The 16,271-nt window shown below is 39.5% G+C and overlaps 1 protein-coding gene across 2 annotated transcripts in view; it reads right to left on the minus strand.

Annotated features, from left to right (window-relative positions):
* The window catches only part of LOC146655521 (SH3 and PX domain-containing protein 2A-like), a 62,352-nt gene that overhangs the window by 12,227 nt on the left and 33,854 nt on the right, over nucleotides 1-16,271 (minus strand). For both annotated transcript variants that reach the window (XM_085427921.1, XM_085427922.1), the window contains exon 7: nucleotides 11,473-11,601. In XM_085427921.1, the coding sequence (XP_085284047.1) occupies nucleotides 11,473-11,601 (129 nt within the window). The remainder of the gene's footprint in view (nucleotides 1-11,472; nucleotides 11,602-16,271) is intronic.

Raw genomic sequence — 16,271 nt, forward strand, 5'->3', positions numbered from 1 at the left:
TCTTTTTTCTCTGTGCCTGTTTCGACCTGAAATTTCTCCCTTTTAAACTGAGGTTTTTTTGCCTGCAATTGTCGCAGAGATTGCTGGACTGTTGGGTTTATCTCAAGAATGTTGCAGGATTCTTAGATGGCTGTTGTTGGGAAATGGTGTCATGTAAAATTACATTCAGACAGAGCTGACCATACTGGTCTCCAATTGCTTGAGCAAATCCAGTCCCAATCTTTGGGGACTGCGTATTTGATGTCACTTCAAGTGTTTGAATCCATCATTGTCCTTTTTGATGCAGGGCTCTTTTAAGGTGCTGCACCAGTGTTTCTTAGGTGGGTTATTTGTTCCACCTATTATTCTGCCTTTGTAAATTATTCCACACCAGACTGACTGAAGTTAAGTTTGGTGTTGCTGCAATCACAGAAGAGACCTGTGAAGCACTCAAGAACTCCTCAAGAATGCAAAACACATTTTATTATGCTAGAAACTAAAATGAATGCCATGGCAAGTAATTGTGTTTTTTAAGGCTCAATTTCTGTTACACTGTACAGCTATATCAAGTTTTATGCTTTTAAGAAAAAAGTAAACGTGATTTTTATTTATCATCTCCCCTCATACACTAAAGAGATCATTTGAAGTCTTTGCTAAACCAAACGTTTCCTCTCTGCATATTAAAACATTAAAAATACATATGTATATTTATATATTAGGACTGTGTCTCGCTTCTCAATGAGAGACTTGATTGACAAGGATGGAAAAAAAACTGTCACACACACTTTGTTGTGGTAACAGGAACCCAATATGGCTGACAGCTGTCTGGACAACCCATAAAGACAATGGCAGTGTTCCATTTCACAGCTGGTTCAAACCTCTCCTATACATTTTTTTTTATACAGATGGATCCATGCTTTCATGTTGTTTACATCAAATTCTGACCGTACAATCCAACTGGACTCGTCACTCATGGCCCAGGCAATGTTGTTTCAGTCTTCTATTATTCAATTTTGGTGAGTCCATAGTGAGGCTGAAGTGAGTGGCAGCGGTGTGGTCATCTGCTGCTGTTGTAGTCGATCTGCTTCAAGATTCAACATGCTGGGCATCAGAGAAGCTCTTCTGCATAGCTTGGTTCTACCAAGTGATTATTTGAGTCACTGTTGTCTTCCTATCAGCTCAAAGCAATTTGGCCATTCTCCTCTGACTTCTGATTTTAGGTAAGATGTTTTTGACCAGATAACTGCTGCTCACTGGATATATTCTCTTTAAATCCTATAAATAGTTGTGTGGGAAGATCCCAGTAGATCTGTAGTTTATGAAATACTCAGAACAGCCCATCTGGCACATTCAAAACCACTTATATCACCTTTCTTCTCCATTCTGATGCACAGTTTGAACTTAATCTTAATCATGTCTACATACCAAAGTGCACTAAGCTTCTGCCATTTGACTGAATAGGTGAACAGGTGTACATAATGAAGTAGCAGTGAGTCACGCTGATACTAATACTTTTGTTTGTTTTGTTGTTTGTTCTTAATTCTATGTCATGAAAACTTAAAGAAAGTGTTTCACTCTTCATCCAATGCCATTTAAACATTGATATGACACATAAATAAATAAATATGGGCCTCTGACATTGATCACCTATGTTGGTGCATCCCTAGTTGTTATGATTACATAATCAATATCTGCTTGATGCTGGCAACTGCAAACTCTGATGACTTACATAAAGTGAATCGGATTGACTCCCTAGCCATATGACTTCGTCCACTAAATTAAACTGGAATTTAGAAAAACAACAGATGTCCTGTTGACAGACTAATACTTCCACTGGCTTTCTCTGCGGAAGCAATAACCGAGAAAATCTTTCCAAGCCTCTTGGTCACTTACACGTGCAATCTCTGTGATTCATATCAAGGGTGATTTATTTAATTGCTTAACTTGCCTAGCTATACAACAAAAACATGATGGGCTATGGGCCTGTTCTGCATAAAGTAAGGGTGGGTCTAGATAGGCGGATATTGGTTGGCTCTGAACACTGAGCTGGCCTGTGCTCAGGGATGTAACAATCCATGTAATGTGCTCACCAAAGCTTTGGCTTGAGCAAAAACCCCATGTCAATAAATCAGGCTGAGAAAGCAAACCACAAAAAAGCACAAAGTGGCATCTACAACATTGAGATGGACTTAATATGTTGATCCTATTTTGTGGAGTTGAAAGCTTGTTAGAAGATCACAAATTTCTACCGTATTTTAAACATAACTGCGGATTTCACTGTAATTAGTGTCAAAATAATGACAGGAAAATGTTGCAATACTTCATTAAGTCACTGAAAGCATTTAAATAAGTCTGATGTGCCGAGTTTAATGAACAGGGAAGGGCAAGATCAATTACATGAATTGCACATTAAACTAAATCAACCATTATACAGAAAGGTCAGCTTGGCAGGAGAAAAATCTCTATAATCTACTCAAAGGACGAAAAAAATCTTTACATTTGCAAACTGCCATGTTCACACGTACTTTGCAGCTGGGGAGAAATATCAGGTTCACTTTAGGGAAGTGACAACTGACAGCAACAAAAGCACCCACAAGGATAAAGTGTGTGAATGTACTTTAAATGTGACCGTTGGGCTGCAAGTCTGAATCTAAATATGGTGCAAAGACACGGCGTCAGTTTAAACGACCTGAGTGAATACACATTGTTACTGATGGCTTGGGTGGCTTTGTCTGTATTTTTCAACCATCCCTTTACATGGCAGGTGCTTAGGCTGAGTTCACTGAACCTCAAAGGCAGCAATAAAAGTAACCTTAAAATGAAAACACACATTACGTAAGTGCTGATTTCCTGGCCTTGGCAGGTTTATATCAGAGAGCTTGCAATTATACGAAATGTGGGGAAAGAAAAAACTGCTCCACATCTTTCATCGCATGCACTCATTCACTGCTCCGTAGCATTTGTGTATAGGCAACACAAAATTACACAAATACAGCTGTCAGGAACCATGTGGTGAAAAAACTCTATTAGATTTAAAAATGAAACCCACCTATAATTGATACATGTGTGTCATCTTATGATAATTCCTCTGGACTATTTTTTTCCATAGGGCTGGGAGGTGAATTTGATTCTAAGATTTTGGATAATATCAACATCATACTTGACAGGGTTATCATTTGTACACTCTTCCCAGTGACATAAACCTTTTACTGAGGTCATTACAAAAGAAGCAGCTGTTTTGTGAGTCTCCCGCTGCCAAGACAGCAATCTTGCAGAATTACATGGTGACTAAGATTTTGATGAAATCATACTGGTAAGTTTACGTGGTTTTCTGAATATGTTGACCTTCATTTTACCCCTGTATGACCTAGAACCCTCGGGAATTAAATTCTCAGACTACAGTGATTTTAATTACAGACGGTGAAGTTGAACAATGAGAAAGTTAAGGATAAGACTCAGTTGTTTAAAAGTGAAATTGCAGATAACAGAAATAAGATTCATAACAGAATAACACGCAGTGTCTTCTTCACTTCTAATTATCTGTACAGATGTGGAAGAAATACATGAAAGAAGCATACCTCTTGTGTCTGGAAACTTCTATGTGAGGGTTTGGGCAGGTACACTTGCATGTGCATGTGCATGTGTCAGATTCTGATCCACCCACTGTCTAGGCTGCCACGGCACAGAGCTCAGACTTACATTGCAAAGCAACACCTTTGTTTTCATCTGTGCATCTTGTGTATCATTATCTCTTGGGTTTTTTTTGATCTGTCTGCATAACAACCTGCTTTCCTCCATGTCTCTATGCCTTGCTATAAAAAGCTAAAAACCCTGGAAAGCTACTGCAAAGTTTCAACCACAAACAAGAAAAACAAATATGTCCAAATGCTGACTTGCAATACACTTTGCTAAACATTATTCAATAATACGATTATAGCAATTTAGTCAACATCCAGAGTAAATCAAAAAGGTTTTAAAGCGTTTGAGCAGATTTGAGTTCTGTAACCCCCCACCACCATTTTAGGGTCAGCGTTTGCATAAGACAATAGCTAAAACCACAAGCCTCTAGTGGGAATCTCATATAACACCATCGCACCATAGGATCGTGACCACAGACATCAACCTCAAATGTCACAGCCTCGGAAAGATGGAAACTGAATGGTTTGTCTTAACTACAGTGTTGTATTTTACTACAAGGACCAAGAAAAACTGAATGTTACGGAGAGAACAAGTTGTAATAACGTTTTTTTCCCGCAGCAGCCTGCTGAGGTATAAATAAGACTGCTCATATCAAGTTAAATGTCTGCTTGGTGCCAATAATGGCCTTGTTTGAACAAAAACAATGATCTAATTTAGACAGTCTAAAATACCCAAATTCTGTCTTTCACATATAAAGCTAAAGACAGCAGTTGGTTTGTGCTGGTTGACAAATCCTGACAATCTGCACCGAAACCTACCTACAGTTAGCTTAATATTTTTTTTGGACAAAGAGAGTTTTTGTAGTTTTGCCTTTTTTCACTATCATACTAGGACCGCTGTCCCCCCAAGCAGGCAAGCCCTACTCCATTGCTATTTCATAACAAATGAGTCCCAAAGAGATGTGTGTGCAAGTGAGGGAGACCATCATTAGGCTAAAAAAAAGTCTACAAGAAAAATGGCAAAAATGTAGTGGTGGTTAAATCAACAATCTGATACATTCCTTAAAAAACTCAGCAACACTGGCCAACAAAGTGCATGATCACATTTTCATGGTTAATAAAAGCAATGTCACAACATCAAACCAAGTCAAGAATACTCAATCAAGAGACATTTCATGAATGTAACTGCAAAGTGTTTACAACAAGGTGCAAACCACAGTTACCCTCAAGAACAAGTCGGCCAGATCAGACATCGCCAGAAAACATCTCTGGACTGATGGAACCATGATTAACGTAATAGAATGATTGGAAGAGAAATGTAAGCTGAAAGCTTGAAACAGCTCACGATCCAAAGCATGACGCATCCCCTATTAAACATGGTGGAGGCAAGGTTACGGCATGGGCACTTTGCAGCCCCCAGTGGAACCGCGTCACTATTATTGACTGAAGATCTGATATACTACAGTGGCTACACATGCTACTCAAATGGTTAATGACCCAAAACTATACTGCAAAAGCAACCAAAGAGTTTCACAAGGCAAAGAAACTTGATATTTTTCAATGTCCGTCAGTCATCTGATCTCAACCCAGCACGGCAGTTACTGAAGACAAAACTGAAAGACCCCAAAACAACTAGCAACTAAAAGCGGTAGCAGTAAAGACCTAGCAAAAAATCTTTTTATTTCCTGGAATCTGCATTTCTATGCATTTGTTACTTTTTTATGTTTACATTTTAGTTTTGGTAAGGATTGAACACAGTAGGACTAACGTTAAATATACAGGTGCTGGTAGTTGGACTTTTTCTTACAGCTGGACAAAACCAGCTATCTGTTTTTCCATTTCCAGTCACTGTGCTAACATAAGCTAACCTGGTACTCATTGTAGATTAATACTGAACAGACATGGATGAGAGTGGTATCAACTTCCTCATCGCCAACAATAACTAAATAAACAATTTTTAAAGGGGGCACATTCTTTTAACTTTAAACAATATATTAAAAAATGTAAGATAAAGATGATGTCTCATTAATTTAGGTTAGATTATTTTATGTAAATACAGAAATTCAAGATGAAAATAGCTACAGAGAGACACATTTCTATATTATTTATGTAAACAGATGCTCCTTCCAGGCTGTCTTCATAGTCTCACTTAACCTACAGTATATATTATACCCCTTCAAGAGCAGATGCACAATGTAGACATACAATAAGCACAGACAGTATTTCTAAGCTCTTTCTCTCTCATACAGTATCTACCATCTGGAAACTCTATCAGTTTTAAGAGCCATGCTTCATTTTTACTGTAATCAACAACAGATTCGCAGCTGCAACAAAGTAACTAGATTTATGGAACTCTGCTCTTTTCCTAAGGTACAGGAAAAACCCATAAAACAACGCTACAATCTATGAATGCGATCAATCAAGTTTGATTCCTTAGCATTGGCATGTTTAATACAGTGTGACTGACACACTTGTTAATGACCAGATATCCGCAAAAATGTATAATTAACTTAAGCAGGCTCGACTTGATTAAAGTTGAAATCCACACTGTTTTGTGCAGTGGAATAACTCCTCACAAAAGAGTTCGACCACATCTTCCATGAACATGTGAAACACAGACTCAGCAGCATGAGTCGTTTTTTTTTTTTCATGGCCCGAAATGATGAGGAATGCAGGAGCTCAGCAGTCCTGCAGATACTCGACACCACTGTTGAGTAAAGCAGGAGAAAACCCCATTCATTTCCAGCTTCTGTATTTATTAACAGTAGATCATGTATCAAAGCACAAGGGAAAGGCATCCAGCCCAATACACACACTTCCAGTTTTCATAAAACACTGGATTTCAATTACCTCGGTGGCTCTGGTACAAGGAGGGGTGAGGGGCAAGAAATGGCACAAAACGACTTTTAAGAGCTAATGCTGACCTAAGGAACAACCTTCACTCCCTCCCAGTCTCTGAAAGGATCCCCTCATGGTCTGAACGAAGCTGTAACCCACAGCTTGTGTGCTCTCTATTCTCCACCGAGTTGGGAGACACAGCAGTCCTTGAGTGCCTGAACCCACCCCTTAAAATGCTGGTTTAACTCAATGGTCAATTCTTAAGTGAGAGGGAGACATACCTTTTTTGGCTCCAGACATAGATTTCTGTACACTATTATTAGAGCCATTACTGTAACTTAAATACCATCACCATGCCTGTTTTTTATCCCCATATGCCTCTGTGACAAGATGCAAGGAAATAATGCTATCTGAAAATATAGGCTAAGGTTAATTTCTAAAGATGGTCATTTTTACTTCCTACACTGGGCTGAAAGAATGTGAAGGATGAGGATTGCTCTGAGTGCATAATGTGTCTTCCATCTGCTGCTGCAACTTCGGCTTAAAAAAGACATTTAACAGTTGGCGAGTTTTCTGTATAATGTCTTTGGTGGTTCATTGACATGAATTATAGTGTTTTTCCTCTCTTGCACAAGGAAACATGTTCCTGCTGAAACTGCACATACCAAATTGGGAAACTTGGAGTTTGAGGATTAGCAGCAGGTCAACACTGACCTTCCAAGAAAGTTGGGATAGGGGAAATAAACGTCTGAAGATATTGTGTAATACTAAACTAAACTGGTGTTAGCTTTCACATCTAATTCAGTTAAGTGGAAAAATCATGAATTGGTGTATTACTCTATGTTAAATTACAACAAATTAACAGATTTAATCACAGGCATAAAATGTCATTTAAAGCAGTTAAGGAGATAAGGCTGAAAACTAGTTCTGAGGGTTTTAGGCGACAGCAGACTGACATAGTTGTGGAAACAAATGCTGCTCACCAGATTTCTTTTTTTTTCCTTTTGGTGTTTTTTTATGGAAGAACTTGCTTATTTAAGCAAACAGGAAACACAAAACACATTTGCTATTTATAGTATTAAAACTGGAAAACTCCAAAGACAGAGAGAAAGCACAGGAGATAGTTTTCAGTGAAAGAATTTACAGCATTACGAAACAAAGAAAAGTGGCCCTGAACTGTAGACTAGATGATGTCCTATATTAACTAATAATGACTTTCAGAACTGATCAGCTCAGTGACAAATGCTAAGAGAATTAGTTAAACAAAAAGTGATGAAAAGAAAAAAGTCTAAATGTGGAGATTACAGTTGTTTTTCTGAAGACAAATGGCCATGGTTGCTATACTTTGGGTTAGTAAAATCATACTTCAGAATCTGTTTTAGTAACGAGGAAGGATATGATTTCTCTTTTAGCACATAAACACAGTGTAGTGAAATTGTATAGTGACATTGTAAAGATGGTACAGAAAGCTGCATCTGGTCAGACAGAAAAACACACAAACTTGGAAAAGTGAATTTGTAGAAAATGAAATGGCTGGTAATGGACAGATGTAAGGTGAATTATTAATGTGAACCTGGAGGGTTAGCCTTGTATAATTTTGCAGATTGCTCTCTGTTTCTTGAGTCAACTCCAGATAAAGGAGATTTAGCTGATCTGAACACTGAGTCCCTGCTGAGGTTTACCCTGAGATCAGCTTACTTCCAGCCTAAAGACAGGAAGGACAGACAGTATTGTATTAATACGTTTTTTCCATGTGAAGGTTGAGCAGACATCCTGCCCATCTATCATGCCACGCTGAGGGCCAGACCCGTTTAATCTGTGTGTTCAGCCTTTGTGGGCTTTCAGTGAAGCCATCAAACATCACCTGCAGGAATACCCCTGTCACTTTCCAGTCTCTCTGTGAAGCTTTGTCAAACTTTGAATCATTCTTGCCAACAAGTGACTTTCGGAAAAAAATGTCTTGTCTTGTAAGTGAAAGTTAAGGTTTTGTCTGAAATTCCTCTAACCCCGCCCTGCCTATATAAGCCCGGTGAAGCAGCAGAGACACAAAACATACTGTACATAGGTGGTGCCAGGGGGTCTTTGGGGAGATGGAGGGATGCTGTAAGTCGATCTTTTCACAGCAGACAGACATTCCTGGAGTTCATGTGGCAAACCGTAATTCACAAATGCTAATCTACCCTTAGAAGAGAGACGTTAAAAGCTGATGGTATCCACATAGAGAAATTGTCAACACAGAACTGAGGGCAACACGCTTAGCACAATAATTATGATATTTCCAGAAGCATCTGCAAATTATTTTTCCTTTCCTACGTCGCCCTTTAAAAGGCAAAGTTTAAACCGCTGAATACAGAGCAACTGAACTGACCAACAAGCCTGCTAGCTTAGCTTTGGTTAACATCTCTCCAATATAGTGTAAACTGAGGAGGCATCCTGGAGGATCCATTAAGCCATTATAATGAACCAACCTCTCTGAACCACTAACTTTGGCAGGAAATTGCTTTTTCCATTTTCTCTCCGAGTTTCTCCCTGCACTATTCTCTTCTCCTGAGCCAGCATCTCCCCCTGGCAAACTCTCATAAAAAAGACAAATAAAATAGCTGCACAAAGAGTGAGGACAAAAAATTATTAAACTTTAACAATCATTTTCTAAGAAAGCTTTTGTTTTCCTGCATCTGTGTTAGTAAATAGTATTATTCAAGAGAACTGAATCAGTGGGCCACCTTGCTGATTTACCACACACTGCACCCACTTCAAACACCCCAAAAAACAGCCGACAGTATAAACTACTGTACCAACTGAAACAACGACCACAACACAAACTATATCATCAAGCCAGGGCGACGGAAAATACTTGCTTGGCTTGGGATAGCAGGTTGGAAAAGTGGAGAAAGCGGAGCTCACTTATAGGGCTGACCTAGATTCAGTGCCCCGTCAGAGGCATACATTATCTAATCCAAGGTAAGGGAAAGTCGATAACTGCACTGGGCAGGAGTCACAGCCAATGTCTATGGTGCAGTAGCTTTAACAGCAGGACTTTGGTTGACGTTACTGGGTGAATGGCAGAAACAATACAAAGCTGCACTTTTCCATTTCTAGATCTGGCTCTATTATAAGCTCATGCTGTTGCACCTTTAGATGCTGATATAAAATTAGATGGCAAAGTTTTCTACTCACTGCATCCAAGACTCTACAGGGGGACTCATGCGGCTTTAAATCTGCCCAGATTGAAAATCCATACAGCCCTTTTATCATAACAAATACACCAGACACTTTTAGTACCTCTAACTCAGCAAATTCACTACATAGAGCTGTAATACACAGATCAATCTGTCAGAAGCTATTAAAGGGTTTGTACTTATACTGCAAGGGAATGGATGCTAAATCAAATGAACTCTGAAATCTTCTTAGCACACACCTGGTCTTGTTAGTGCTGGCAGAGGGACACAGAGTGATGTCACCCAGCCAAATGGAGCAGAGTTAGCCAGCTTCCACTGGAAAGGTGTTGATATTTCAGCCTAAACGCTAGCAGTGCTGCTGGAAACAGTCTCCACAGCAAATTGTAAGGAACGCGGGTTATACTTCTGTGATCTCTGTGGAAGTGTCAGTGTATAATAAAACTGTCAAATAGCCTTCAGATGTGTTTTCAAAAGCCTGCCATCTACTATTTTGTTTTCTAGAAACTCATAAGAAATCCATCTAACCAGAGATGAATGAATGAGCTGAAGTGAAAGTGGCAGCAAAATATAGCCTGCTTCAGAGATGAGAGGCAAGCAAAGCAATAATAACATGAAACAAAGTTAGAGCAATAACACGGAAACCTGGAAATCATAAATCTGCAATGAGATGTGCATGAGTTTCACATGGATCAACAGTGCACAGTGGTCAGCTGAAAGACAAAAGTGAAGGGGCCCATAATAAAAACAGGACCATGCACTTGAAATTCATGGAGAAAAGCACTCGTATAAGGCCCCCAATAAAAGGACTTCAAGGTGGTGGAATATCCGCCTCACAGTGGCTCCCCATTGGGTTGAAATCCTACCGGAGCAGAGAATGAAAACAAATACATGAACCCAAAGGCAGGACACATGACACTTCAAAGTGATCCTACTCTGTGGACCTTTTTCCTTAAGGCCACTGTGGCAATCACACCCACAGTGGAACCTAAATCCAGTTGCCTTCCCTTCACTATTTCCTCCTCCATCTCTCTTTTGCCATCCTCCCGCTGAAGAACACATGAGTCTGATTACTGTTTTACTGTCTCAGCACACCATTAAAGCTGGACGTCAGACCCTGTTACCAGGTTTATTTCTCTCCAGTCCCTCCTCTGCTTCATGTGGCAAATTCAGACACGTGCTTAGACCTGGCATCGTTGATATTTGAGCATATTTAGGACACATGTTTAAATTTGTGATATTATTTGTAATCCATTTCATATGTATAAATTATATACTTCATTAGGTCCTACTGTCTTCTTCAACCTACGATAAAACAGTCCTGGGAGTACTACAGAATAATCACTGACTAACGTGAGACTGTGCTTTATGTTGGCATTAAAGATTCAGTATTGTCAAACTAAATTACATATACCCTAAATTTGTAATCTTGGCCCTGTCTGCTAGCTCTTCCAAGAGGTTAAACAGCTGACTAAGGACTCTCTGCAGCTGGCATTTGTAAATCCAGCATGTCTTGCTGGCTTTCCATTAAAGTGAGGTGGAATAATTAATATGAGTCTGGAAGACATTCCTCTTGCTAGAGGCAACATTCTGGCCCTCAGCCTAAACCAACAGTGGGAAAAAACAGGGCTGACTGCAGGCCAAAGCGAGCCTCCAGATGGGGGCTGAGCAACAGCTAGCAGGCTTCGGACAAAGAAGGTGAAAGAGTCGAGATACAGAAAAGGGCAGAGTGTTCGAGGAACTATATGACTGAATACTGAATGTTTGTGTTTTACATACACATAGCATGCGTGCTGTTTTTTCTTGCTCAATACTGTTGTGCATCTGTTTTGATTACTCACCACTCTCACTCTTTTCAATGACATCGACCACCTCGCCTGCTTGAAGACTGATTTCTGCAGGCTCTTGTTTTTCGTAATTGGCCACCACCACATACTGTTCCAGAAGCATGGGGTCCGAAGCATCCAGACCTGGGGTTGATGGAAAAAAACATGCTGTCAGCCAGCTGCCAGCCATAGGTCCACGAGAACGACTGTTGGGCGCTCGCTGTGCCATAGGCCACTTTGTTTGTAGAGCTTAGCCAATCACAATATTCACGAGGTTCAGTGCATCTTCCCCAAAGTCTAGCCATAGAGCTGCATGTCCCTCCAGCCCAACATCAGGGGCAAAGGAGACAGTCTAGAAAAAAAGAACCTCCCACCAAGAAGTAAAGGATCAGACATTCAAGTGCAGAAAATCCATTCTGTTTTACTAAAGGGACTTTATCCGTTTTCTCCAACAAAGCTGACTCCCAGTCAGTAGATACACATAGACACATGAACACAGTGGAAAGGCTCGCAGCAACGGGAAAGCAAAAGGAGGTGTAGAAGTGACAGAAAAGTGAGCTAAAGCCAGCTGAGGACAGGACAGTAGAGTGGGAGAAAGAAATGGTTTCCCTTGGAAAATAAACCATCTGCTAAAAAGCCTCCTTCTCTTCAGTTGGGGCTGGAACTGGGGGAAGAGTAGGGGGGTTGTGTACGCCAATCATAAGAGTCGGCATAAGGGGCCTTAAATAGAACCAGATGAAGGGGCTGGAGCTGTGCTCAGAGGGATGGCCCTCTGTCTCCTTGAAACACTAGAGCTCTGACTACAGCGTGCAACCCAGCCAATGGAAATCTTCCTCTGTGTACTTAACTGAGTTAACCATATAAGCGCCAGCAGTGACTTAGATTTGTTGATTTGGTTTGCACTCGTTTCCTAACTGGGTCAACATCTCACCAGATTTTGGTTCATTAACTAACACCAGCACAGCTTTCTCAAGTAGCAAACATGTGTTTTCATTCGTGAAGGTATTTAAAGAAGGCATCGTACATAACCGACAACCCGCAACATTTTTTGGTTCCCGCTTTACATAACTGAGTCCGGCTGAAGCCTTAATCGGGAACAATCTCTGAAACAAGCATCCCTGAATGGACTAAAGCAGGTCTAACAAGTGTCAGCTGGAATCTAGTCACAAGCCAGCGACACTGAGCTCAAACATTAACAAGACCTTCTGTTGATCACCGAGTTCAAAGCTGTGTGGACACAGGAGGAGCTTCTGTGTGCACACTAGATTATATCTGTTTACTCTGTTACTGCAGTTGCAACAGATGTTTACTTTAATGGTGGTTTAATATCAGCAAAATACCAACAAACTTCCTGGAGATCCTCATCTCTTCGTGGGCACACTGGTCCAACTTCTAACTAACTGCCATCAGTAGGGTTAGTTTAACAGAAACAGCCAAGCACATACAAATAAAAGCCTTTTTATGGGGTAATCACAGTTCCTGGAAAGAGCAACTCGGTTTGTATCCTGATGATGGAAAATAAGAAAAGTTCAGTGTGATAAATGGAAGATTTGAGCCTTAGATAAGGAATGATTGAGAAGGTTCGGATTAAGCTGCCATTTCTCTAAAGAGCTCACCTGGCTACAGTCCCGCAGACTAGAGATTAACATTTCTCTAAATCTGGATAATATTTCACATTCAATTCAGGGACTGCACTTGAAATGTCAAGGAGCTAATAACTCACATAGATGAACTCAGCACCATTAGCATCTCACATGATGAAACTGCCAAAGAGTCTGACACTGGATTACTGTGGTCGGGCTGCGGTTTATGAAGCTTCACGTTATTTATGCAAGATGTTTTGTCAGACCACAAAATTGGGTGCAGAAACAATGGAAGGAATATTATATAAATATTGCCTTTTTAGTCTTCACTGTATAATATGACAGTAGTTACTTTGGTACAGCAGGCAGAGTTATTTATTTTGACACTATTAATAGAAAAGTGTTGTTAAATGGTTTGTTTTAACTCACAGGTCAATTAACTCTCTATGAGGATATGTGAGCAATTACTGCGTACTGGGTAAGTGAGTAATTTCAAGTCTATAATTTCTCCTGTATTTATGGAATATCTCCAACTATATATGTTTTCTATCATGTTTCATATCTGTCAAATATCACAAATTTTGTAGACTGGAGAAAATGTTAAAACATGAGGACAATTTAAATGTTTCCAGGCATCATCCCTGTGCTCGGTCTGTCCAGATTTTAAAATGTATTAGCATGCATAACTTTTACCAAGTGTAATTTAAAATAGCTTTAATAAACAGCAATGCCATAGACTCATTCTGTTGATTTAGCTACTGCTGGTTGTGAAATAAAACACTGACCTCTGTGGAACCCGCCTCCAAATATCTTCAAACTTGGACATTGTTTTATCAAAGAAAAAGAAAACAGAGGGCTCATTTGTCAACAATGCATTTTCAAGACAGATGAAAATAATACTCAGGTCATGAGCTCATAAAACTCTGTGTCAAAAGACGTAAATGTAACCTTCTTTAGCACACAATTAGCAGCTGCTGCGAGAAAACCGTAAATCTGTGACCTGAGTGACTAAAGACTCTGTCAGTAAAGTCAACAGGCCTGAAAAACAAAAGCTAATATTTCATCCTCTTTCAGGAAATGAAATGTTTTGCAACAGCAGGAAGACAGAGCAAGAAGAACATGTGTGTGGGGAAAAAAAAGCAGACTTGAACAGGATAAGCCTAATTTCGAAACAGTGTACGAAATGTGAATCATACAAACTGTGTACAAAACAGTGTTTCAGACAACACAGTGAAACATAGTGATCATAACAACTAAAATATATACATAGTATATGCAAAAGAAAGGCAGCTGCAGAGTGTATGAACACTACTCACAACAAACACTGCTGAAAAAGAAAATATATTTAAATGTTTTAATCAATAGCTAAAAGTAATCCTGCCCCTGTAGTATCTGTAATATCCTGAGAGCTCACCTGATCAGGTTTATATCTTTGTGAATGTGTATGTATAAGTGGAGGAAAGCAGAAAGAACAAACTTGTTCCTCTAAACAAAAAGCATAACCAACCCCAGAACCAACATACACTGCAGCATGGCTAACTATTTTTCATTAGGCTGAACTATTTTGCACAATAAATAGGCTACATTTAAAAAGTATCATTTCACTGTATTTATTTTAGTCTTTTAAAATGTGTGTCTACGTGCAGAAACATTATCTAACACGTTATGCATGTTATGCCATATTAACTTGTTAATGATTGTCACATTACTGTTAAGTTGCCCAGAATGTGCTTTATTTTCTGTTGTGTTAAATTAGAAGTGACACTGTGAGTGAACTTAATTGATTGGTTAGTGCGTCAGAAGAGCTACAAGTGTGAAAACTGTCTTGTTACCATAGACAGTACAAAACATGGACGTAGCATCCAGATCAGAAAAATGAAGCATGAAGTTTGTTAAATCCACCTTCTATCTGAAAGCCACCAGATGGCGATAGTTGTAGTTGAAAAAAAGGATTTCTGGTATTATATAAGTTTATGAAAAAAACAGTTGGCTCGACCTCTGTACACGTTTTATTTTTATGGGCGAGCCATCATTTACAAAATAAGTCTATTTTGTAAACTTGGTTCATATAGTGTTTTAAAACTGAGGATTGTGTCTGGTACAGTGTGCACACTGTGCGATTTCCCTGTCAGACCTACTGCTGCTCGTCACAACCGGAAACGTCAATCTTGAGGCATCTTTTATGCTGTAAATGCTTTTTACATTAGGTCAAGTTTGACATAAAATCGTTCTTTTACTGAATATTTTTAAGTTACATCAGTTTAATTCCAAGGAAAGGGAGGCAAATGAATGCCAATTTATATAAACTAAGAGGAATTAAACTGGAAATGTATTTAATTTTTATTGACATTTATTTGTTTAAATAAAGTAAGCTAACTCCCAGTCCTATAGTTTTAGTTTAGTTAACTCATTCAGGTGTTACAGTTGGGAGGTGTGTGTATATGTATTTTCTTGTGTACCCTGCATGACCAGTGACGACCAAAAGCATTTATGAGCTTTGAAAAGTATTTCTTCTCGGCTTCCATCAGATATTAACCACTCGGTGTTTATCTCTCCTCTCTCCTATTTATACACGTGCTTCCTGCTCCCACCCTTCCACTCCCAAATGTCCCAACTCCATTCAACCCCCAACTCCACCCCCATTCTTCCGTCATCAGCTCCATCCAGGAATGATGACAGTTTGGAACTTTGCAATAATTCATCACCAACAGGAGGAAGCCAGAGAGTCTAGTCTACTCATTCTTTTTTTTCCCTAAAAAACGGTTTTCAGGCTTTTCAAGCTTTTTGCTTGGTAACATGGTTGGCACAGGTCGTTATATTTTAGTGCCACATTTCTAACCCTGGGGTATCTTTGTAAGAGCAGAACCGTGTTGAGAAGATTTGGCAAAGTGCAGTGCCTTTGTTTGGCTCATCAGCAGCAGATGTGCAGCTGGATTAGAAAGGGACACAGAACTGCTGTTCAATGTAGTACAGATGTACTCATGTCATTGAATCAGTATGTGGCCCTAAGGGAAAAGAGGCAGACCACAAATAAATAGTACAGAAACATTCACCCAAATCATCTCAGTTAGACAGCCTTCACATTTCAGTTAGAAACTGCTGAATAGCTTCATCATCCTCACTTTTGCCTGCTGATTCTCGCAGTAAAGCGTAGCTCTGCAGTATAAAACTATTGGAGTTCCAAATATCTCATGATCCACTTGGAAAACACTGAAAGTCACGGTATGTTTA

The sequence above is a fragment of the Rhamphochromis longiceps genome, linkage group LG13 (assembly GCF_057381845.1).
Source record: "Rhamphochromis longiceps isolate RC_006_pf linkage group LG13, R_longiceps_female_GT1.1, whole genome shotgun sequence".
Lineage (NCBI taxonomy): Eukaryota > Metazoa > Chordata > Actinopteri > Cichliformes > Cichlidae > Rhamphochromis > Rhamphochromis longiceps.